Source organism: Balaenoptera acutorostrata, chromosome 19 (genome assembly GCF_949987535.1).
Source record: "Balaenoptera acutorostrata chromosome 19, mBalAcu1.1, whole genome shotgun sequence".
Classification (NCBI taxonomy): Eukaryota; Metazoa; Chordata; class Mammalia; order Artiodactyla; family Balaenopteridae; genus Balaenoptera; species Balaenoptera acutorostrata.
In genome coordinates, this window is record NC_080082.1 from 59,775,310 (window position 1) to 59,798,611 (window position 23,302).

General features: G+C 53.4%; 1 protein-coding gene across 4 annotated transcripts; it reads left to right on the forward strand.

Annotated features, from left to right (window-relative positions):
* Window positions 1-4,916: 4,916 nt before the first annotated feature.
* On the forward strand, window positions 4,917-22,923 carry MED25 (mediator complex subunit 25). Of its 4 annotated transcripts, none has more exons than XM_057534275.1 (18): window positions 4,917-5,096; window positions 5,192-5,237; window positions 5,464-5,588; window positions 11,883-11,981; window positions 12,403-12,523; window positions 12,779-12,941; window positions 13,071-13,201; window positions 13,442-13,529; window positions 13,623-13,816; window positions 14,253-14,381; window positions 14,795-14,880; window positions 14,959-15,016; window positions 15,118-15,225; window positions 17,461-17,649; window positions 17,979-18,050; window positions 18,163-18,381; window positions 18,634-18,817; window positions 21,110-22,923. In XM_057534275.1, exons 1-18 carry the CDS (start codon window positions 4,963-4,965, stop codon window positions 21,352-21,354), a joined length of 2,391 nt encoding a protein of 796 aa, XP_057390258.1. In that variant the 5' UTR covers window positions 4,917-4,962; the 3' UTR covers window positions 21,355-22,923. The 4 variants fall into 4 exon arrangements, with proteins under 4 accessions (XP_057390258.1, XP_057390260.1, XP_057390262.1 ...); XM_057534277.1 differs by having other exon boundaries at window positions 18,682-18,817; XM_057534279.1 differs by lacking the exon at window positions 21,110-22,923 and adding an exon at window positions 19,251-19,382.
* The last annotated feature ends 379 nt before the right edge of the window (window positions 22,924-23,302 follow it).

Genomic DNA, 23,302 nt, shown 5'->3' on the forward strand with positions numbered 1-23,302 from the left:
TAGCCTATCCTATGCTGACATGCGTTAGGTTCTCACCTCTGTGTTTAAAGTGATGAAGTAAATCTTCATTAAGTTATCAATTTAGTCAGCTAGATCTTTCTCTCTCTTTTTTTTTAACATCTTTATTGGAGTATAATTGCTTTACAGTGTTGTGTTAGTTTCTGCTGTATAACGAAGTGAATCAGCTATATGCATAGCTACATCCCCATATCCCCTCCCTCTTGCGCCTCCCTCCCACCCTCCTTATCCCACCCCTCTAGGTGGTCGCAAAGCACCGAGCTGATCTCCATGTACTATGCAGCTGCTTCCCACTAGCTATCTATTTTACATTTGGTAGTGTATATATGTCAATGTTACTCTGTCACTTCGTCCCAGCTTACCCTTGCCCCTCCCCGCGTCCTCAAATCCATTCTCTACGTCTGTCTTTATTCCTGTCCTGCCCCTAGGTTCAACAGAACCATTTAGATTCCATATGTATGTGTTAGCATACCGTATTTGTTTTTCTCTTTCTGACTTACTTCACTCTGTAGGACAGTCCATCCACCTCACTACAAATAACTCAATTTCGTTTCTTTTTATGGCTGAGTAATATTCCATTGTATAAATGTGCCACATCTTCTTTATCCATTCGTCTGTCGATGGACACTTAGGTTGCTTCCATGTTCTGGTTATTGTAAATAGTGCTGCAATGAACATTGTGGCACATGACTCTTTTTGAATTATGGTTTTCTAGATCTTTTCTCTTTTGTGAGAACAGTTGCCCTCATTTATCCAAATATATTTACAAAATATATAGTAATATTAAAAAACATTTGTTTCTTTTACGTTTTATTTATTTTTTATAAATTTATTTATTTATGGCTGTGTTGGGTCTTCGTTGCTGTGCGCGGGCTTTCTCTAGTTGTGGTGAGCGGGGGCCTCGTTGTGGTGCGCGGGCTTCTCATCATTGTGGCTTCTCTTGTTGCGGAACACAGGCTCTAGGTGCGCAGGCTTCAGTAGTTGTGGCACGTGGGCTCAGTAGTTGCGGCTTGCAGGCTCTAGAGCTCAGGCTCAGTAGTTGTGGCACACGGGCTTAGCTACTCCGTGGCATGTGGGATACTCCCGGACCAGGAATGGAACCTGTGTCCCCTGCATTGGCAGGCAGATTCTTAACCACTGTGCCACCAGGGAAGCCCACATTTGTTTCTTTTAAACATGTTTTGTCTGCACTCTGGATTTGATTTCTAATAGCTGATAAGAAATATTAAGACATTTACCCTGCACATTAAATTACATTAAACTAGAGGAATAAGCTGCAATAAATGACAAATGAACTAAAATATCAATTTCTCCCTGTAGTTCTATGAATTTTTTCTTTAGTCCACTTATATTTATTTTCTACTGATATATTTAGATTTATTTCTATCATTTTATTTTTATATTTCTTGTTCTGCCTTTTCAACACTTTTTTCCTCCATTCTTATCTTTTACTGGATTTTTGTTTGTTTCCTCAGTCCATTATTTTCTCTTTCTTCTGGTTTCAAATTTATACACGAATTCTCTTTTATTTTTATTGATTATCCTTGAAACTTTACCTTACACATTTAATTCAGCAAAAAGTTAAAGAGCTTAAACCCTCTCTCAAATAATAGAAAGAGAATATAACACCTTAACTCCGTTAAACTCCCTCCCAGACTAACCAACTAGTGTTGTCAGCATTTTAGTTTGACTTTTTTATGCCCTTGTTGAATATATTTCTTATTTTATGCAGGCAATATTTATTTGTAATTACGTAAATGTTTATGATTCATGTTGCTCTCCCTCTTCCTTCGTGTCTCTCAGATCATCTTTCCAGGTTAATTTAAAATTTTCCTACTTCCTGAAGTACTTCCTACTGAAAAACTGTTTCTCCCCTCACCCCATTTAAGGAGCCGGCTTGCTCCCCCTCACGGAGCAAACAAGGGCACCTCTTTCTTGTTTTCACTCCCTCCTGCTGCAGCAAGAGTCCAAATAAAGGCTTGCCTGAATTTCTTGTCTGGCCTCTTATCAATTTTTATTGATTAAAGAGTCCAAGGGGGCTTCCCTGGTGGCACAGTGGTTAAGAATCTGCCTGCCAATGCAGGGCACATGGGTTCGAGCCCTGGTCCGGGAAGATCCCACATGCCGTGGAGCAACTAAGCCCGTGCGCCACAACTACTGAGCCTGCACTCTAGAACTAGCGAGCCACAACTACTGAGCCCATGTGCTACAATTACTGAAGCCCGCACGCCGAGAGCCTGTGCTCCACAACAAGAGAAGCCACCGCAATGAGAAGGCCGCGCACCAAAACGAAGAGTAGCCCCTGCTCGCCGCAACTAGAGAAAGCCCGCGCACAACAATGAAGACCCAATGCAGCTAAAAATAAAATAAAAATTTTTTAATTATTAAAAAAAAAAAAAAAAGAGTCCAAGGAGCCTGGTGGGTGACACGTGGAACCTCTGGCCAATAGCCTGTGAAGAACTGAACCCTGGTAACAATGACAAGAATGAGTATGGGAGCAGATCCTTTCTAGTTGTGCCTCGAGGTGATTACAGCCCTGGCTGACACTTTGATTATAGTCTCTGAAGCAGGGGACCCAGCTAAGCCATGCCTGGATTCCTGATCTACAGAAACTGTGAAGTAACAATGTTGTTGTTTCAATCCACTAAGTTTTGGGGTAATTTGTTACACAGCACGAGATAACTTAATGTAATGTCCTTTATTTCTCCTATTATTTTGCATAGTGTGGTTCATTACGAACCTGACAATTCCAGTACCTGGAGGTGGGGGACCTACATCTGTTAACTGTTGTTTCTGTGGACTCTAATTTCAATCTTTGCCTCTGTGCTGGTGGTCTTTGTGATATTAATCAGAGTCCTCTAGGGAGGATTCACTTCTACTTCTGTAGGTTGTCAGCAGTGTTACTATCCTGAAACTAGATCAGCTGCCCTGGCCGGCTCTTGCTTAGCTGGGGAACTACACTTAAGTTTTACAAATCACAGCTGCCTTCAGGCTCTTGGTAATGCCAGTGCAGTCCCATCTGGGGCAGGAAGTTCGATTCCAACTGCATCTTTTTTTAAATTTGTTTCCTCTGTGGGGGAGGGAAGATACTTGAAGACTACCCATGCCTCTTATGAAACCACCAATGTCACAAAAACAATGTCATATCACCTAATGTATCATAATGCCAGAAGCTGAAGTCCAGGCTAAAATATCTCATTGTTTAACTTACCGTTTGTAATACATTAATGGAAATGGTTAAAAATCAGTTAATGGAGCCAATCACGCATTCAGCTTATCTAAAGAAAAGTTTCCTTATGGTTAGGAGGGAATTTTAGGTACCATTTTAATCTCCTTACCAATTTATCATTTTGCCTTTCTCCAACTTACTTTTATCTTCCTTATAATTTTTAAAAATTTAATTACACTAGTATAAAAAAGAAGGGAGCTGCTTTAGATTAAAAGAAATTTAAGCCATCTAAATATGTGTTTGGTCGTTGTTTGGATCCTGATACAAATAAAACAATTGTAAAAAGGCATTTTGAGAGAATTGGGAAAATTTGATTATGGATTTAAGTGTTCAATGATACCAAGAAATAACACAATTTTGTTAGGGGTGTTAATGGCATAGTGGTTACGTGCAAAAATATCCACCTTTTTAGAGATGCCTGTCAAGAATGTAGAGGTAAAATGATATGTTGGGATTTGCTTTAAAAGGGTTCATCAAAGAAAAAAGAAAAAAGGGATCGATAAACTTCATGTGACAAAATGGTGATACTGCTGAGTGCAAAGCAATGCACTCTTTATCTTGAAATATATTGACAAACTGCATTGGAGCAAGTCGTTTTGGTTTCCACCCCCACTAGATCACCTCTGAGCCGGCTCATTTCACCCAAACCCTCCCACCCTCATGGACTTATTATTTCCAACTGTAATTAACATGACAAAGGTAAAATGCTATGTCATTGGACCCTCTGTTAGCACTTTTTAATTGTTTAAGATGAGCGGCTTTCAGATATTTGCTATTTTTAATATTTTTTGCGTGTGAGAAAAGCCTGCTTAGTTTCCTTCCCCATTAAAAAAATAAAGTATTTCTATTTTCCTTAGTTTTTATTGATTAGTAACATGTATTTATGTAGTTACAATGACTTTCCCAGTTTACAGTATCGTTTTCAACTTGGTTCATGGAGTCTTATGCAAACAGTTCAATATTTTACGCTCTCTGGCTTTGCTGTAATGATAAGAAACTCTTTTTCCAGTCTTCAGGATTATACAGTGTTATGCTTTCATTTGTTACATTTACATTTTTAATCCACCTGGAACGTATTTATGTTCTAGGCCAGTTTCTGGCTCTTCTCCCAGAAAACAACTAGCAAGTGTTGCTCAGCAACCTCCACTTGGGTTGGAGTTTGGTTTCTTTTCGGGGTGGGAAAAACAGCTGCACTCCCTTCAGAGTTGATTGCAACCTTAAAGCGTTGCCTAGTAACCCCGTTTCGGATGATGTGATTGGACCCTTCACACGACCCACCCCCCCATCCCCCCAAGCCAGAAAGAACTTAACTAGAAACCTAATCTCTCTTTTAGAAAACAAGGGCAGCGTACGCGTTGCATAGCAACCAGGTCTCCAGACCCTCCCATTGAAACTAGTGTCGGAATGGTCGCCCCGCTCAAAAATGGCGGCTGCGCACAGCTTTCAATATATTTCTCTCTCGACAGTTCTGCCAATAATTCAGTCTTCCACATCAGGCCCCCGAAGGGGTTCTCTAGGTCCTTTTTGAGTCTTGCACACACTGGGTGCGAAAGAGGATGGAGATAAACCCACCAGCCCTGGGTGCCCCGCACAATCATGGCCACTAGAGCGTCAACAGCGACGCAAGGCCGTCCGGCGTGGGTGCGCGCGCAGCGCAGGCGCACTTCGCTCATCCCGCAGTGGCTACGGCGGCGGCGGTGGTTGCGGCGCGGGGCATGGTCCCCGGGTCGGAGGGCCCGGCCCGCGCCGGGGGCCTCGTAGCTGACGTGGTGTTTGTAATTGAGGGCACGGCCAACCTGGGGCCCTACTTCGAGGGGCTCCGCAAGCACTACCTGCTCCCGGCCATCGAGTGAGTGCCGTTTCCGCGACTCCAACCCCGCCCTCCGACTTTAGTTTTCCACAGTCTCTTGTCTCACCCCGACCTTTCACTTCCGACCTTCACAGGTATTTTAATGGTGGTCCTCCTGCCGAGACGGACTTCGGGGGAGACGTGAGTCTTGGGACTCTTGAGTTTGAGGGAAGAGGGAAGCTGGGAATCCGGACTCCTGGGTCTGAGAGAGGAGGGGGCGGGGACCTGGACTCCTGGGTTTGAGGGGGGAGGGGCTGGGGTCTGGAATCCTGGGTCTAAGGGACGGGGAGCTGGGAGCCCCAACTCCCCTGAGGGAAAAGGGAGCTGGGGGTCCCAGATGAAAAATTTCTCTGTCCTCCCCTTCCAGTATGGGGGGACCCAGTACAGCCTCGTGGTGTTCAACACGGTGGACTGCGCCCCAGAGTCCTACGTACAATGTCACGCTCCCACCAGCAGCGCCTATGAGTTTGTCACCTGGCTCGATGGCATTAAGTGAGCTCTTTTCTGGGCTTTGGGAAGGGTTGGGGGACCCTGTGACGGACCGCGCGGAGGAATGGTGGCTTGGATTTGAGCTGCAGGATCCATCCCCTCACATTAGTTGGCTGAAAAGGGCTGTGATGGGGATTGTGGTTTTATCCCGAAGTCACTTCTGTGGTCGGTTCTGTGTGCTTAGCTGATGTTGCTGTCTGGCTCGGAAGTAGAACTTCCCAGTCAAGGAGGCCTGTGGAAGTCCAGCACCCACGTGTGATTCCTCCGTTTTCTGCCTGTTGCTTCTCATTTCTACTCTAGTTCTCCATTTTCAGATGGAGGCATTGAAGCCTGAGCGCAAGAGGGGTGGGGCTAGGCCTCTGTGCTTTGGAGTGAATTGTGATAGTTGACATTGCAGGCTCCTGCAGGTGCAGACAGACTGGGGCCGCAGCACGGCTCCACCACAACAGAACTCTCTGTCCCCTGTGTCTAATATAATTTGTCTCTAAAACGGGAAGGTTAATGGTACTTCTAGTTATCGTGTTACTTACTCACTATTGGGTAACAGATTAAAACTTAGCAGCTTGGGACTTCCCTGGCGGTCCAGTGGTTGGGACTCCACACTGCCCCTGCAGGGGGCACAGGTTGATAATCTGGTTGGGAACTAAGATCCCACATGCCTGGAGGCGTGGCCGAAGGAAAAAAAAAAATTAACCGGTCTAAGACAACATTTATTATCTCATGTGGTTTCTGTAAGTAAGGAATTCAGGGGTGGCTTCGATGGGTTGTTCTAGCTCAGGGTCTCTTGTGGGATTGCAGTCACCATGACTTTGGGCTGCAGTCATCCAACAGTGTGATTGCGACCGGAGGATCCATTTACAGGCTGGCTCACCCTATGGCTGTTGGCTAGAGGCCTCGATTCCTTGCCAGATGTTAGCCACAAGGTGTCTCCGTGGGGCTGCTTAAGTGTCCTCCAACAGCTGGCTTTCCTCAGCCTGAGCAATCCAACAGAAAGAGCAAAGAGGAAACCACAGAGCTTTTTATGATCAAATCTTGGAAGTCACACATCATCACTTATATCACATTCTGTTTAGTACACAAGTCAGTCCTGTCCAGTGTTTGAGGGGGGCGTGAATACTAGGAGATGAGGATCATTGGAGACATGGTTACCGTGACTTTGTAGGGATACTTCGTGAATTAAACGAGTTGATGACTATTTAAAACAGTGCCTGACACGTATTAAGTGCTACCTAAGCTGTTGCCGTTGTTTCGTGTTTCAGTTTCTTGGATTGCAGATGGATAATGGTAGTCCATGCCTCAGGACTCCTGGGAGGATGACAGGACCTGATTTTCATACTGTGTTCAGCTCAGGGTCTGGTCAGAGTTCATTAAATAACACCAGTTCGCTGTTTTCTTTGTTATGTCCCTGCAGCAAATGTTTGTTGAACACCTGCTTTGTTCCAGGCTGTATGCGCTGGACTGGGTGCTGCACGTTCACTGCAAAGTTGAACACTGCAAAGTTTCCCCCTCATGGTCTTTAGAATTCATGGTCAGGGTAGAGCAGGGTTTCTCAGCGTCAGCACTGTTGACCCTTTGGGCCATGTGATTCTTTGTTATTGGGGGGCCGTACTGTGCATTGTAAGGTGTTCAGTAGCATCTCCGGCCCCTACCCCCCAGATGCCAGTGGCTACTTCCCTCCCCCAGTCTGACAAACAAAAATGTCCCCAGACGTTGTCAGATATCTCCTTGGGGGCAGAATCCACCCCATTTAAGAACCTCTGGACTAGATTGTGGTAAGACTTGAATAATGTTGAATGGGGGCTCCTTGAGGCCCAAGTCCAAGTCTAATGTCCCTCAAGTCTCTAGCACCCAGCACAGGGCCTGGCACAAAGGAGGCCTAAGGAAAACTTTGTTGAACAAGTGAGTAAATGAATGAATGCCCAGAATGCACTTCATACTCTGGTTCCCCCTGGTAAACTCCTATATAAACATCAAGACCCGACTCAAATGTCCTTTCCCTGATTCTGGCAAGCAGCCAGTTGCTCTCTCCTCTGCCCCCATTGCCCCCAGGTGTTTCCCTGTCACAGCTCTACACCTCTGGACTGTGAATGTCCAGGACTTGGGTATTTCCCCTGCTGTTTGCTTCCAGCTGGGGCCTGGGACCCAAGAGGCCTTAGCAGACATTTGCTGAATAAATGAACAAGTGAAAGCTGTGGGGAAGATAATCACCAGGAAACCAAACCTTCTGGTGGGTGTCAGGAAAAGCAGTTAAACCCCCTTACTTAAAAATGTCAAGGGCACTGGGAAGATACGAGGGAAATGCTTTCGGAATACTTTCATCCCGTATTCACCCTCCCCTTTAACCAACCTAGAATACACTGCACCTATAACCAAATAAAAAAGCTTTGTGTGCTGTATGCTCACCGGAATCCTCCCAATCAGCTGATAAACATTTTAAGCCATTATTTAATATTCACAGTCGTCACTGTTTTATCAAGTCCTATGTAACCATCTAAATTCAGTTTCTGTGGCATTCAGGGCCGGTCTGTAACAGAGATCACGAAGAAAGTCAGCAAGGTTTGTTCACGCTTGGAGAAATCTTATCTTTTCCTGGAACATCCATCACTTATGGAACAAAGCAGGCAGTGTGATTTTTGAAACGTCCTTGCTTTGGAGAGGTTCATTTCTGATGTTAACATTTTCCTTTCTGACAAGAGGGGCGGTTCCCCCTCCCACCTACAGCTAGTGACCCAGCATCAGAAAGGCTAGGGTAGGGACTTCCCTGGTGGCTCGGTGGTTAAGAATCCGCCTGCCAACGCAGGGGACACGGGTTCAAGCCCTGGTCCGGGAAGATCCCACATGCCACGTAGCAACTAAGCCCGTGCGCCACAACTACTGAGCCCGTGTGCCACAACTACTGAAGCCTGTGGGCCTAGAGCCTGTGCTCCACAACAAGAGAAGCCACTGCAACGAGAAGCCCGCGCACCACAACAAAGAGTAGCCCCCGCTCGCCACAACTAGAGAAAGCCCCCACGCAGCAACGAAGACCAATTGCAGCCAATAAATAAATTAATAATCAAAAAAAAAAAAGAAAGGCTAGGGTAGAAGGAAAATAGCCCAAGTGTCTTCCCCATGGCGTTGTGACAGTGCGTTTGTGCATTCATTCATTCATCTGTGCATTCATTCATTCAACAGATGTTTGTGGGGCAAATTGTTCCAGGCACCGAGGAGTCAGGGGGTATGAGGCAGGCAAAGTCCTGGCCCTCTTGGAGCCAGTGTTTCCCTGGGGTGATGGGCTGGGCGGGGGTCTGGCTGTAGGAAGTCCTTGGTCGGAGCTGGCTGCTGTTCATGTTCCTTCAGTCTCTCTGGGGGGCTCCCGGGGCCTGTTAGCCCGTGAAAGTGGGTGGTGAGGACTCAGTGCTGTGACATCGGGCAGAGCAATTGGGGGCAGAGGCATGAGGATGAGGAATCATTTCATTTTTACTTTATGTTTATTACTTGAGGGGTTTATTTAAAACTTTATGATATTTAAAACATATTTAGCAACTGGTCATGCTTTCTTCCATTCCCCATTTTTTTTTTTTGGGCCGCGCCACACAGCTTGTGGGATCTTAGTTCCCCTAGGCAGTGAGAGCGCGGGGTCCTAACCACTGGACCGCCAGGGAATTCCCTCTCCCACTGCCCATTTTTAAGTTTTTCTCATTTCTTGGACAAAATATTTGTTATGTGTCTCTCTCTGAGCTGGTAAAGGTGGCTTATGCTTACTGTTCAATAAGAAAAAAAGCCAGCTTTGGGATCTCAAAGTGGTCAATCGCACTTTCTCTCATAAAGTATTTTTTAGAAATTCAGGTGAAATTCACATAACACACAGTCATTTTATTTTATTTATTTATTTATTTATTTATTTATTTTTTTTTTTTTTAATTTTTTAATATTTATTTATTTTTCGCTGCGTTGGGTCTTCATTGCTGCGTGCGGGCTTTCTCTAGTTGCGGCGAGCGGGGGCTATTCTCCATTGCGGTGCGCAGGATTCTCACTGCGGTGGCTTCTCTTGTTGCGGAGCACGGGCTCTAGAGTGCAGGCTCAGTAGTTGCGGCGCACGGGCTTAGTTGCTTCGCGGCATGTGGGATCTTCCCGGACCAGGGCTCGAACCCATGTCCCCTGCATTGGCAGGTGTATTCTTAACTACTGCGCCACCAGGGAAGTCCAACACGCAGTCATTTTAAGGTGAACAATTCAGTGGCGTTTAGTACATTCAAAATGTTGTGCAACCACCTTCTGTATTTAGTTTTGCAACATTTTCATCACCCTGAAAGGAGACCCCGAATGCCTGAAGCAGTTGCTTCCTGTCTCTCCCCCTACCCCCTCACCCCTGTCTCCTTAGCCCCAGCCATGAAGATGGCTTGATTTCTTCCAGCACAGGAAGCTGGCAGTAGGGTGGATCCAGAGTTGGTTCATTTATCGGGGTCTCCCCCAACTCTGTGGCATTAAAATTCCTGTGCAAACCGGAGTCTCGATGGTGAGGAAGAGGAGGGCTGGGGATGGGGTCATGGGGAGGAACAGTGGTGTGGCCTGAGCACCCTGAGAGTGGGAGCAGAAGGCAGAAGTCTACACCGGGAAAGAATTCAGGTACGGCACAGAGGGGTCATGCTTCGGGGGCTCACTTACTCAGCAGGCATTTCCCGGGACTCTGTGTGTACTTTTAGAGCTGGCTCAGACCACTGGGTCTCCCTCACTGAGGGCTGCACCGTCTGGAGGGGAGGTGGGCTGTGGAAGGAAGCTTGACATTTGCAGTATTGGGGGACACGTGATGTGATCAAGGGTGGGCCCTGAGATCAGGTGGCAGGTGAGGAAGGCTTCCTGGAGGAGGATGACACTGGGTGTCTGGTTAGGTAAGCAGGGTTTCCACCTGCGCCAGAAGGGGCAGTGGTATGTGGTCTTGGGGCGGACAGCACAGGCAGAGGCCTGGGCGCATGGCTGATCACGGAGTCCAGGGACAGCCAAGAAGCTCTGGAGGACTTGCACCCAGAGAGGATGGAGTGGAAGGTGGGCAGGGCCCCAGATGCCCAGCTGAGGGCTTGGCTCTATTCTGGCCTTGATGGCCAGGGTTGGATTTGAAGCCATTTGTTTATGTAACACACAGTTCCCAAGGCCTCCCTTGTGCCAGGCTTGGCGGGGTGGGGTTGGTGAGGCTGGCGACAAGGGAGGTCTCAGACCCCGTCCCTGCCTCGTCAGGGAGACAGGTGCTGACACAGACACAGGGGCCACGGTTCAGAGCAACAGGGCCCTTAGGGCTCCCAGAGCGGGGCCCAGTCTGCACAGATGTCCCCTGCGGCAAAGGCTCAGCCTTGTGACCACGTGACCCGAAGAATCATGGTGACAACAACTGCAGTCTAGCAGAGGCCTGCCACAGACCACACGGGGATGGACACTGGTGACCCCTCTGTAGATCAGCTGTGGGAGAAACCCAGATCTGTGTGTAGTAGTTTCCTGGGGCTGCTGTAACAGTACTAGAAACAAGGTGGCTTACAGCAACAGAAAGTTATTGTCTTGCAGTTCTGGGTCCAGGAGTCTGAGATGGGGGCGGGGGCAGGGCCGTGCTCCCTCTGGAATTTAAAGGGAGGGTACCTTCCTTGCCTCTTTCAGCTTCTGGTCGCCCCAGACATTCCTTGGCCTGTGGCAGTGTCATTCTGATCTCCACGTGGCATTCTCCCTGTGTCTCATCACATCCACGTCGCCTTTCCTCTGAGTGTGTCTGTCTCTGTGTCCCAAGTTCCCCTTCTTATAAGGACACCGGTCATATTGGATTAAGGCCATCCTAAGGACCTCACTGTAGCCTGTTTACCTCTGTAAAGACTCTGTTTCCAAATCAGGTCACATCCTAAGGTGTGGTGGAGGGTTAGGACTTAAGCATACCTATTTTGGGGGACCCAATTCAACCCATAACACTGTGGGAAGACAGAGGAGGCCCGTGCACCAGGCTGGGAAGCTGGGGTGAGGCCAGGGCGGATGGCCCAGAGAGGGCAAGGTGCACAGGCACTGGGGCCCAGCACAGGATCCTGGGCTTAGAGTCCTGGGCCCTTTCTCTGTTCTGTCCTCTGATGGGGCCTCTTGCCAGAGGGACTGCCTTGCAGGAGATGACAAATGTCCCCTGTCCTCGTGCCAGCACTGGGGATAGAGCAGGGAACTCTGCAGTGTCCCCGTCCCAAGGTGCACAGTCTACGAAGAGGGATGGCACGGGTTCGGGCCCTTCCAGGGTGGCCCGGGGGCTGGGGGGCCGCAGGGCCCCCCGGGGGCTGACCGCCTGGCCCGCTGCAGGTTCATGGGCGGGGGTGGCGAGAGCTGCAGCCTCATCGCAGAAGGCCTCAGCACAGCCCTGCAGCTGTTCGACGACTTCAAGAAGATGCGGGAGCAGATGTGAGTGTGCCCACGGCGGTCTCGGTCCACCTGGCACGTAGCCTGCTTTGCCTGTCTTGGGGCTCCACCCCCAGCCTCTCTGTGGGGAGGTGGGTGGGCTCTGCGTGCCGGACACTTGGGGTCAGGAAGCAGGCGGCGTCCAGGCGGTGTTCTGATGAGGACACCTGGCCCGTGCCCAGTCTCGGCGTCCTCATCAAAGGGGAGCCAGCTCTGGGTCTGCTTCCTGCCTTCCCTGCTTGCCGGGTATCTTAGAGTGAGTCAGGAGCCTCTTCCGGGCCTCAGTGTTCTCAGCTGTGAAATAGGGGCCTGACTCCTGACTTCCTGTGGGGCGGAAGACTTGCACCTCTGCTGGTGCTGGCTCTGGGTCTTTTCTCAGGGCCCCTGTTGCCACACGCTCCACATCTTTCCTTGTCCTCGGCAGCGGCCAGACACACCGAGTCTGCCTCCTCATCTGTAACTCACCCCCGTACCTGCTGCCTGCTGTCGAGAGCACCACATACTCTGGGTGCACGACGGAGACTCTCGTGCAGAAGATTGGGGAGGTGAGGACTCCTGGGTCTGAGGGGGGAGGGCTGGGGCCTGCCGTCCTGGGTCACAGGATCGTCACAGACTCCGTGGCCAGCTCTGCTGGCTCCTGTTGGAAGAACTATAACCCAGAATTCTCTGGGGCAGCTAATACAGGTCTTGGGGTCTCCTGTCCCAAAGCCTGATGGGATTTGGTTTTAGGGCCAAGCAGGCGTGACAGCTAGGGCTTGGCCTGGTGGCTTTGTCCTGACTGCTTGTCCCCTCTCCTGTAGCGAGGAATATACTTCTCCATCGTGTCTCCCCGGAAGCTGCCTGCCTTGCGGCTTCTGTTCGAGAAGGCGGCTCCCCCGGCCATGCTGGAGCCGCTGCAGCCGCCAGCAGACGTGAGCCAGGACCCGCGGCACATGGTGCTGGTGCGGGGGCTTGTGCTGCCAGGTGAGGCCCGGGTGCTGCTGGGGGGACGGGCGCGGGAGGGGCGTCCTCCCGGCTCCCTCTGACTTGGATTTTCTTCCTGTCTCTCAATCCCCTTCTCGGGGGGCTCGATCGTCCATCCTTGGCTCTCAGTCGGAGGCGGCTCGGCCCCCGGCCCCCTGCAGCCGAAGCAGCCTGTGCCCCTGCCTCCAGCACCACCCTCGGGGGCCACGCTCTCAGCAGCCCCCCAGCAGCCTCTGCCCCCTGTGCCCCAGCAGTACCAGGTGCGAACATCACCAGGGAAGGGACATGCTCCTGGGGCCTTGCGGGAGCCCTGGTCCCTTGGGAGAGACCTAGTAGGATGTTGGGCCTTGGGGGTGATGGGCATCTCCCTTGAGACACCTGGAGGGTAGAAGTTTTAGGGCTGGGGAATCACGTCCCTGTGGGGTGATGGGAGTCACGAGCTCCTGCGATATTGGAGCTGGGGAGGGTGGTCCTCACCAGCCCCTCCCCTCTATCACCAGGTGCCCGGGAACCTGAGTGCAGCCCAGGTGGCTGCCCAGAACGCAGTGGAGGCCGCCAAGAACCAGAAGGCTGGGCTGGGCCCTCGCTGTGAGTCCCGGGCGGGGATGTGGCGGGGCCGGGGGGCAGCCGGGCCGCTGTCCACACCCCTGCCCCCACCGCTTCCCTTGGTCTCTCCCGCAGTCTCGCCCATCAACCCCCTTCAGCAAGCCGCTCCAGGAGTGGGTCCCCCCTACAGCCAGGCCCAGGCCCCCCCGCTGCCCCCAGGGCCCCCCGGCGCCCCCAAGCCACCTCCTGCTTCCCAGCCCAGCCTGGTCTCCACTGTGGCCCCTGGCCCGGGCCTGGCCCCCCCTGCACAGCCCGGGGCACCGTCCATGGTAGGTACCTGCCTTCTGGCTGCTAACACAGTGCAGGGGAGGAGCAGTTGGCCTTTCTGAGGAGGGCCCAAGGGCACGTGGGTCTTGTTGTTCGGGGTCCTCAGGGGCTCGTGGAGCTTGTGCTAAGGCAACACTGAGTAGCGGGTCCGGGAGCAGAGTCATGGGGTTTGTGGTTCCGGGTGGGTGAAGACTGTTCTGAGGAGCCCGAGGGGTCCTGGGGGTGCAGGACCTCAGGGGCTTGAGAGTCTTTGAATCCTACAGGGTCAGAGCATTTATGGTCCCAGGCACGGCCCAGTGGCTGGTGTTCTGGGCCTGGGGGTGCAGAGGAAGGGACCTCCGTCCCGTTCTGCTTGTTGGTTTGTCCCTCTCTCAGGACACTCCCTCCCAGGAGATGGTCTGACCCTGCCCCATGGCCCTCCTTCCTCCCCTCTGTCAGGCGGGCACCGTGGCCCCAGGCGGGGTGAGTGGCCCTTCTCCGGCCCAGCTCGGGGCCCCGGCCCTCGGCGGGCAGCAGTCAGTCTCCAACAAACTCCTGGCCTGGAGTGGGGTCCTTGAGTGGCAGGAGGTGAGTGGATCCATAGGGCCAGGCCTGGTGGTTGCAGGGTTAGGCCGGGGCCCCCATGGGGTCGTGGGACTTGTGGTCCTGAGGATAGTCCCAAGGACACGTGGGATTTATAGCCTGGAATTCAGGATTAAGAGAGGTCTTGGATTCTCGGTCCAGGGAAGATCCAGGAGATGGTGGCATCTAGGGGACAGAGGGCTGTGGGATTCGGGGGCAAGAGGAGGAGCCCCAGCGTTTGTGGAATTTGAAGGCTAGAGGATTGTGGGATTGATGGTCTGGCGGAGGGGCCCAGGGCTCGTGGGACTTAAACTGGGGTGGGGGTCCTGAGCTTCGGGGCTCCCAGGGTAGGGCAGGAGAGGTCAAGGGGATGGAGGCTCAGGACCTTTCTCACCGTGACATGCCCTTCTTCTCCTCAGAAGCCCAAACCTGCCTCCGTGGACGCCAACACTAAGCTGACTCGGTCACTGCCTTGTCAGGTCTACGTGAATCACGGCGAGAACCTGTAGGTGCCTGCTGGGGGTGGGGTGGGCGGTGAGCTGGGGTGTGCGTCTTCCTGACGCCCCTCCCGTTGTTGCCCCAGGAAAACAGAGCAGTGGCCCCAGAAGCTGATCATGCAGCTCATCCCACAGCAGCTGCTGGTGAGTGGCGGGAGAGGACAGCCGCCCACCCCCTCCCGCCTCTGTCCTCCCCTCCTCACGTCCCTGCTTCGCACGCTGGCTGACGTCAGTGTCTCCCGCAGACCACCCTGGGCCCTTTGTTCCGGAACTCAAGGATGGTCCAGTTCCATTTCACCAACAAGGACCTGGACTCTCTCAAAGGCCTCTACCGCATCATGGGCAACGGCTTTGTGAGTGGGGTGGGTGGGTGGGCGGGCAGGTGGCCACTCCCCATCCTCCTGGGCCCAAGGGAGCCATTTTTGATGGTGGGGCTGCCTTTGTGACCTCGGGTTCCTCAGCCTTAGCTTTTTTTTTTTATAATTACAACATGCACCAGATTGAGGTCCGTTCCACGTTAAAACCCTTGGCTCTGACGGGGGTTTGCTGGGTTGGCTTCCTGGGGCCAAGAACAACAGAAATGCATTCTCTCGCACTTCCGGAAAAGAGAAGTCTGAATGAAATCAGGGTGTCAGCAGGGCCGCGCTCTATGAAGCCTCTAGGGGAAGACCCTTCCTTGCCTCCTACAGCTGGTAGCCCGCGGCGGGGTTGGCTTTAGACAGCAAAACTCCAGTCTCTTGTTTCCATTGTCACATGGCTGTCTTCCCTCTGTGTGTTTCTTCCCTGTGTGTGTGTCTCTGTCATCTTATGAGGACACCAGTCATCTGGATTGGGGTCTGCTTTAATGATCTCATCCTAACTTGTTACATCTGCAAACACCCTATTTCCAAATAAGGTCACATTGACAGGTGCTGGGGTTTGGAACTTCAGCGTGTCTTTTTGAAGGATACAGTTCAACTCATAACACTGAGGGAGGCTCTCTAAATAGAGCAGAACCAGTTAATGAGTACATCCTGTGGACCTGGCACTTTTCTAGGAGAGGGGACTTTTGGTGGATTACCTCATGGAATCCTCAGGAAAATTCTACAAAGAAGGTGATCCTGAGAGTTGGGAATACCTCCAACTGCAAATAGCAATACACCCAACCAGCAGAGTTTTTAGAACAGATAGATGATTGGGGTGGAGGCTTAAAACAACAGTTTACTCTTTCTCCTAGTTCTGTGTGTGTCAGCTGGGCTCAGCTGGGCTAGTCTTGCTTGGGGACTCTTGTGGGGGTTACTGCCAGGTGGCGGCTGAGACTGTGGTCATCTGAAAGCTCACCTGGGCTGGAGGTGCAAGATGGCCCACTCACATGGTGCTGTCAGCGGGGTTCAGCTGGGCCTGGCCATCGGGTGCCCACATGTGGCCTCCCCGTGTGGCTTGGGCTTCTTCACAGCATGGCAGCTGGGTTCTGAGAGGGATGTCCCCAAAGCGAGCATTGTACAAGCAGGCATTCATTTGTGACACGTAACAGGACATCCAGAGGTGAGCAGCTCTCGGGGTTAGTTATGTAGCCCCATGACGTCAGGGCCAGGATCTCTGGGGTTCTCTTGGCTTCTCTCTCGTGGTTGTAAGATGGCTTTCGAAGCTCGAGGACTCTTGTTTGACTTGCTGTAGGAAGGCAAGAAGGAGGTGTGGCATCAGCCGTGTATTTCCCTTTCTTTAGGAAAGCACTTTCCCACACTCTCAGGCAGGCTTCCCTTCACGTCCTGGGCCAGACCCAGGCCACTGGGCCACCCCTGGCTGCATAGGAGAGCATCGGGGAACAGGCACCCATGAGTGCACTGGGACCCGGACATGTTGCTACCCAAACGGAATCGGGGTTCTCTACCCAGGGGACAAGGGCAGATGGTGGGCAACTAGCAGGGTCTGCCTCGCGTGAGAAAGCAAGGCTTACTTGGCCAGGGTTCTACAGCGGGGACCTCAATCTTATCAGCCCCTCCTCCCCCAAGAGCCCACCTCCTGAACACCCCGCGTATTACGGCCTCACCTGACATTCGCTAATGTTTCACGGGTACTTCCTGTGCGTCCAGCCATGGGCAGGATGCCTGATGTGTATCGGCTCGTCCCAGAGTCACATCCCTTGGGATGTTAGTGCTGCTACCCGAGGTTCTCACTGCAGGTACTGAGGCCGAGAGGGTGTGGCGCCCCCGAGGCCCTCTTGGATTCCCAGTCAGTCACGTATCCGCCACCACCATTGATCACGTGATTCCAGCATCAGCTCTGTGTTGAAGCCCCTCCCTCTCAGCCGTGGGCCCTCCCAGTGGGGCTTTGAGGAGGGCAGCCTCCCGCGGTGTGGCAAAGTTGGGGGGACTTCCTCTCTGCTCTCCTGCCCAGTGGTCAGCAAGAATCCCAGCCTCGCCCTGTTCCTTTGGCCACCCAGCTCTCTGGAGCAGCCTCAAGCCAAACCTTGAGTCTCCTCAACCTTTTAGAGCAGAAAGCTTGCCACTCCTGGCCTGTGGGGCCTCTAGAACCATCGGAAACGCGGGGGGTGGGTGGGAGGCCTTCTCCTGGTCACTGGGGTGACCAGTTGCGACACTCTCCCACAGGCGGGCTGCGTGCACTTCCCGCACACGGCCCCCTGCGAGGTGCGCGTGCTCATGCTCCTGTACTCGTCCAAGAAGAAGATCTTCATGGGCCTCATCCCCTACGACCAGAGCGGCTTCGTCAACGGCATCCGGCAGGTCATCACCAACCACAAGCAAGTCCAGCAGCAGAAGCTGGAGCAGCAGCGCGGGGTGAGCGCCGTGGCCCCCCGGCCCCGAGCTCGCGGCAGACCCCGTGGGGCCCTCCTGGGGCGCCAGTGCTGGGCGCTTCCTCCTGCCAAATTCAGTCCTATCCCCATGTTGCCGTGCACCATTTCTCTCCTTTTTTAGTGTTCTCGTTGAATCTCCAAGGCACAGCCCCCTCTTGGGGACCTGGGAACGTAAGGTTTACCTCCCAGACCCACCCACCCGCCACAGAAAAGGTCCCCAGCTCCTGACAGGTTCCCTCTCAGGGCGCAGACCCTCCCCGACATGGGGACGCCCCGCCCAGCCACTGATCTGCTCCCTCTCTCCCCACACAGATGGGGGCACAGCAGGCACCCCCGGGGCTGGGCCCCATTCTGGAGGACCAGGCAAGGCCCTCGCAGAACCTGGTGAGGACAGGGCCCGGGCGGGGGAGGCCCCGGAGGAGGCTGTGATCCTGACCCCACCGCAGAGGCCAGGGTGTCTGGGGGCTCTGTCCTCACCCCCGTCTCTTCCCGTCAGCTCCAGCTCCGCCCGCCGCAGCCCCAGCCGCAGGGTACCGTGGGGGCCTCTACGGCCACGGGACAGCCGCAGCCCCAGGGTGCTGCCCAGGCGCCCCCGGGCGCCCCGCAAGGCCCTCCTGGAGCGGCCCCTGGCCCGCCCCCTCCCGGACCCATCCTTCGGCCCCAGAACCCCGGGGCCAACCCCCAACTGCGGAGCCTCCTCCTCAACCCACCACCGGTGAGCTTTGGGGGCGGGCGGCAGATGGGAGCTGTGGGTCCTGGGCCTTGACAGTTTGATTCCTTTCATCTTGGAGGCGGGAGGTCGGTTTGATCGAAGGGTGTGACTGGCGACCCGCCTGGCTTCTCCCCACGTGTCTTACGTGGGCTTCTGCTAAGATTCCTTGGAAGAAAGACCAGAAGCTACCCGAGGGGCTGGGGGGGTGGGGGCTCCCCACCAGGGGCCTCTGAGCTGCTTTCCTTGTTCTCCCAGCCCCAGACTGGGGTGCCCCCGCCTCAGGCCTCCCTCCACCACCTCCAGCCACCAGGGGCCCCTGCACTGCTGCCCCCACCGCACCAGGGCCTGGGGCAGCCCCAGCTGGGGCCCCCGCTCCTGCACCCACCGCCACCGACCCAGTCTTGGACTGCACAGCTTCCCCCGAGGGCTCCACTGCCAGGTAAGGGGGTTCGGGGGAGGCCAGGTCCTGGACTGAGTACCCCAACAGCCCCGGGACCGGAGCCCCAAGACCAGTGACTTCTGGGAAGTAAAGTTCTGGGATTGAAGAATAGCGGGTCGCCCGTGGCTCTTGGGGCTCTAAGGGCTCCTGGGAAATACAGCCCAGGGAACCAAGGAGGCAGGAGCTCTCCCCACCATTCCCTTCCTGTGTGTCTTCCTGGGGTTGCTGAGAAACGTTTTAGGGCCAGAGAGGTATGTTGGGGGATGGGCTCCCAAAGGCTTAACGGGAAAAGGACTGTCTGTGGGTCCCCCCAGGGCTTCCTAGACCACTCAGTGCCTTGGGCTCCCAGAGGAGGAGGGAGGAAGCAGGCCCAGGGCCCTCCAGGGCCCCAGGGACTACTGGGAGATGCAGTCCCTTCCCCACTGCCCCCCAGGTCAGATGCTGCTCAGCGGGGGTCCCCGGGGCCCGGTCCCCCAGCCGGGCCTGCAGCCCAGCGTCATGGAGGACGACATCCTCATGGACCTCATCTGAACCCCCGACACCCAATAAAGTTCCTTTTAACACACGCCCCGGCTCCCGTCACTGACATCCCCCAGGACTGGGCAGGAGGAGACGGGGGGAGACACCTCTGTCCTTGTTCTCGCTTCAACAGACGTCCCTGAGGCCCCGGGCTGGTGAGGCCAGGGCTTGGCGGCGAGTCAGGCAGTCTGGTGCAGCCTGGCTCCAGGGAGATGTGGAGGCAGCAGGCAGGGCTCCCAGGACCACGTGCGCTCGTGGAGCTAGAGAGGGTACCAGCTGGGCCCGGAGGAGGCCTCTGAGCCAGCTGGGCTTGGCAGCGTCTGTGAGAAGCAGGAGTCAGGGAGGCTGGGAAGGAAGGCGGTGGCGGTCTAGGTGCAGAGACCACAGAAATGAACGTGTGGGAGCAGGAGGAAGCTTGGGGTGGTCAGAGGAGCAAGTCAGTCCATGCTCCTGGAGCACGAGCATAAGGGAGGGAGGGCCTAGAGAGGTGGGCGAGCGCCAGGCGGGGACGGGGCTCCGATTCCAAGCCAAGCAGCTGGAGGCTTGTCCAGGGGATGCAGAAGAGCTGCAGGAGGCCACGAGCAGGGGCCAGGCCTGGGTCGGCTGGCTCTCAGAAAGCCCCCTCTGGGCTGTGGGATGCGACAGGGCAGGACGGAAGGCAGGTAGGGGTCCGGGGCAATTTCCCTGGGGAGAGGAGAGGCCAGAGGAGGGGCTGGGCAGAGTCGGGGGGCAGGAGGGGTGAGGCTAGAGACTAGTGTGCTGTGTGAAGAAAGCTGGGGGTGTACGGGTGGGGTCGAGGGCGGTGCCCAGGACCTGGCCTGGGTGTGTGGTAGACAGTGGGCCTCCCTGAGGCAGGGAGCTGGGAGAAGGAGCCAGTAGTGAGTGCTGATGGTCCAGGGACACCCAAGTGACCAAGGCCGTGTTGGGAGCACAGGATGTGTGTCCTTAGCGACAGTATATGTTTGGTGGTTGAAGACACCAGAATGGATGAGGTCTCATGTGGAGAGGGCAGGCTCCAGGTCCCAGGCAGAGACCTACCTTCCAGGGCTTTGGACAGGGTGGACGGTGGAGCCGTCCTGGTGATGGGAAACCCGGCAGGAATGTACGGAGGATGTACAGGTTTGGGATGTAATGAGGCAAAGGGCCTCAGGTCGTCCTTAGAGAGACGTCCAGGGGACGGCTGGATACAGACACATGGCTGGAGCACAGGGGTGCTCTGGCCTGGGGGCAGAAAATTAGTTGTCCGTTGTCAGACCCTAGAGCAGTGTTGCTCAGAGCGTGGTCCACGGCTGGACCACCAGCATCCGCATTGTTTGAGACGCGGGTTGACATCAGATTCCCGGGCGGCGTCCCAGGAGAGAGGTTGCAATCTGGTGGCCCATGGGCCACTCTACAGATGAGTTTTGTTTGGCCTTCCCTGTGTTAGCATATGTGGCATTTTTTTTCCTAACAAGTTAGTTGTAAAAATCAGGATGATTCACACACACACACACACACACACACACAAAATCTGCAGTCTTGGCTTCTCTTGACAAGTCAGAAGATCTGGCACCCCTGGGCCCGCCCTTCTGCCTAGCAAACAACGGGCTGGAGCTGCCCCTTTCCATGGGGCGTGTGCTCTCTGGTTCGCCACAGTCCCCACCACTCCCTCTTGACTCCCCCACCACGAGGCAGGAGGCTGTTGCCTTTGGCACGGGGCTTGCACTGTTGTTGTTCCTGTGGTAGCATTCGGAGACAGTGAAATCTTTCTTGTACCCATGTCTCTACCAAAAGTGGCAAAACGAAAGAGAGAACGAGAGGGCCACGTGTTTCGAGAGAAATGGGAGCGAGCCTATTTCTTTGTGGAGGTGAAGAGCATGCCTACCTGCTTAATATGCAAAAAAATCGTGTCTGTGTTGAAAGAATACAACCTGAGGCGTCACTATGAATCCAAGCACAGTAAGAGCTTCGACCAGTACACAGAGCAGACGCGAGACGCGATACTCAATGAACTGAAAAAGGGCCTCAAGTGTCAGTAGGGCTGGTTTTGGGAAGCGGACGGGAGCAGTGGCACGGCTGCCACGCACAGTTCCGGGATCATGTGAAAAGAGTCACCTGGGCATTCCAGCCTACCGACAGCGAGTTTATAAGCGAGCAGAAATGACGCCTCCTGAATAGAAACTCATGTCTGTCTGGACCATTCTCTAAGTCTAGCAGGCGTCTGCATCCCATGGGGAGGTGAAGAGAAATCCGAAGACAAGTCCGGTTGCTTGAATGAGTCAAATCAATCGTGGCCTTTTCTATCGCTGCTCATGAACTGTTGCCACCCAGTTAGCTTTATTTATTTGTGGTGTGGAGAATCTCGATGTGACCGAAGAAATCTGTGACACGGTGCCAAGGCAGGCCCGACACTGGGAAGTGACCTGTTTTCTGTGTGTTGAGAGAAATGCACAGTTTCATGGAGACTGGTCAAAATGCCTGAGCACAGCTACAGACCGTGGTGGTGATCAAACGATCAGTGTCACAGGGGACCGACAGGGGACGCCTTGATCCAAGCACTCAAGTCAGGTCGTTGCATCAATCACCAGGCACTGACCTTACTAAGAAAGTCAATGGAACACACGACACGACGTCCGTGACAGACTCGTGTACCTTAACCGCGGGCAGGCTGGTGATGAACTTGACCCGATGTATTTTATAGAAGCTCTGTGACCTGGTCGTCACAGGATGTGTGGAAGCAGTCTGAACCGTTGCAGTCCATCCACTTGGTTCATTTCAGATGAGGCAGAAGCCACACCTTGGTTCCCCTGAGAAGGTCAGTCAGAGACTTTTGATCGAGGTTCCAACCCTTCTGAACACTCTCTTTTCTCCGCAAAGACGTACACAAACAGCTACTTGAATGTATGATCGTGTTCACCCAGTCCTGGCAAAAATGGGGAAGTCGTTGGCAGGGAATATTCTGACTCCCTTTCGTTGCTGCAGTTGGTTTCCAGAAACGAAAGACATGGCCCAGACCATGTTCACCCAACTCGTGGGGTTAAAGACCAAATTCCCCCAAGGGCTCTCTGCATCCAGACTTCATGAAAACAAACTAACACTGTCCAGTTTGCCTTTGTTGGTTAATGTCGATCATGTGAATGCAGACCGCAAATAGTAGTTATTGAGCGAACTACAGGGCAGTAAGCTGCTGGTTCCTAAGTGGGTTCCGTCAGAAGATGACAGCCCTACACCACTCTCCAGTGGTTGTCCTGAACCTCCGTGTTTGGAAGCGGCCACGCTTGTGAACAGCCGTTTTCCGTTACAAAACTGAATCAAGTTCAATATCGCTCCCAGCTTCAGGAGTCCAGGTTGAATTCTCAACCACCCATCCCGCCATGACAGCCAAGGCCTGACGTTGACATCTGGGGGCGGCAGGGATGATGTCCGCCTGCCGGCTTCAAGTCAGGGAGCAGAAGAATTATGACAGAGAAAAAAAATTTTAGTAATTAAATATTTCTATTTTTCAATTTGTATTTTTTCAATTTTGGATTTGAAATATAAACTCCAGTATCATACATGTTTGTATTATTTTCCATGCATTCACCAGAGTTCAGTAAAGATTCCATTTGATTATATTTCTGGCCGTCGACTTTTCTTATACCTGTCAAGTTCACTCATTTATGTGGCCCACCTGGCTCCTGCCGGCATTTATGAGTTTATGATCCCTGCCCTAGAACCATCTAGAACCATCTAGAACTGTCGAAGCAGATCCATCCGGGGGCGGGAGGGAGGCTGGGCGTCGGCATTTGGAACAAGCTCCCTCGGCGATTTTGACGCAGATGAGAGATGGAGCAGGAGATCCCAGTGGCGGTCGAAGGAGGGAAAAGCGGGTGAGGTTTCCCAGGCAGCGTGTGTAGCAGGGGTTTTTGAAAACTCAGATGGCTCCAGGGACCAGGCAGGTGATGGAAATGTGTAACGCGGACGGGTGTAAGACGACAAGGATTGATG

Bases quoted from the DNA above. Each gene is read 5' to 3' on its own strand.
- MED25 (XM_057534275.1), top strand. From the start codon at position 4,963: ATGGTCCCCGGGTCGGAGGGCCCGGCCCGCGCCGGGGGCCTCGTAGCT. The intron at 5,097-5,191 runs GTGAGTGCCGTT...CGACCTTCACAG, and splicing joins TACCTGCTCCCGGCCATCGA to GTATTTTAATGGTGGTCCTC. The intron at 14,382-14,794 runs GTGAGTGGATCC...TCTTCTCCTCAG, and splicing joins GGGTCCTTGAGTGGCAGGAG to AAGCCCAAACCTGCCTCCGT.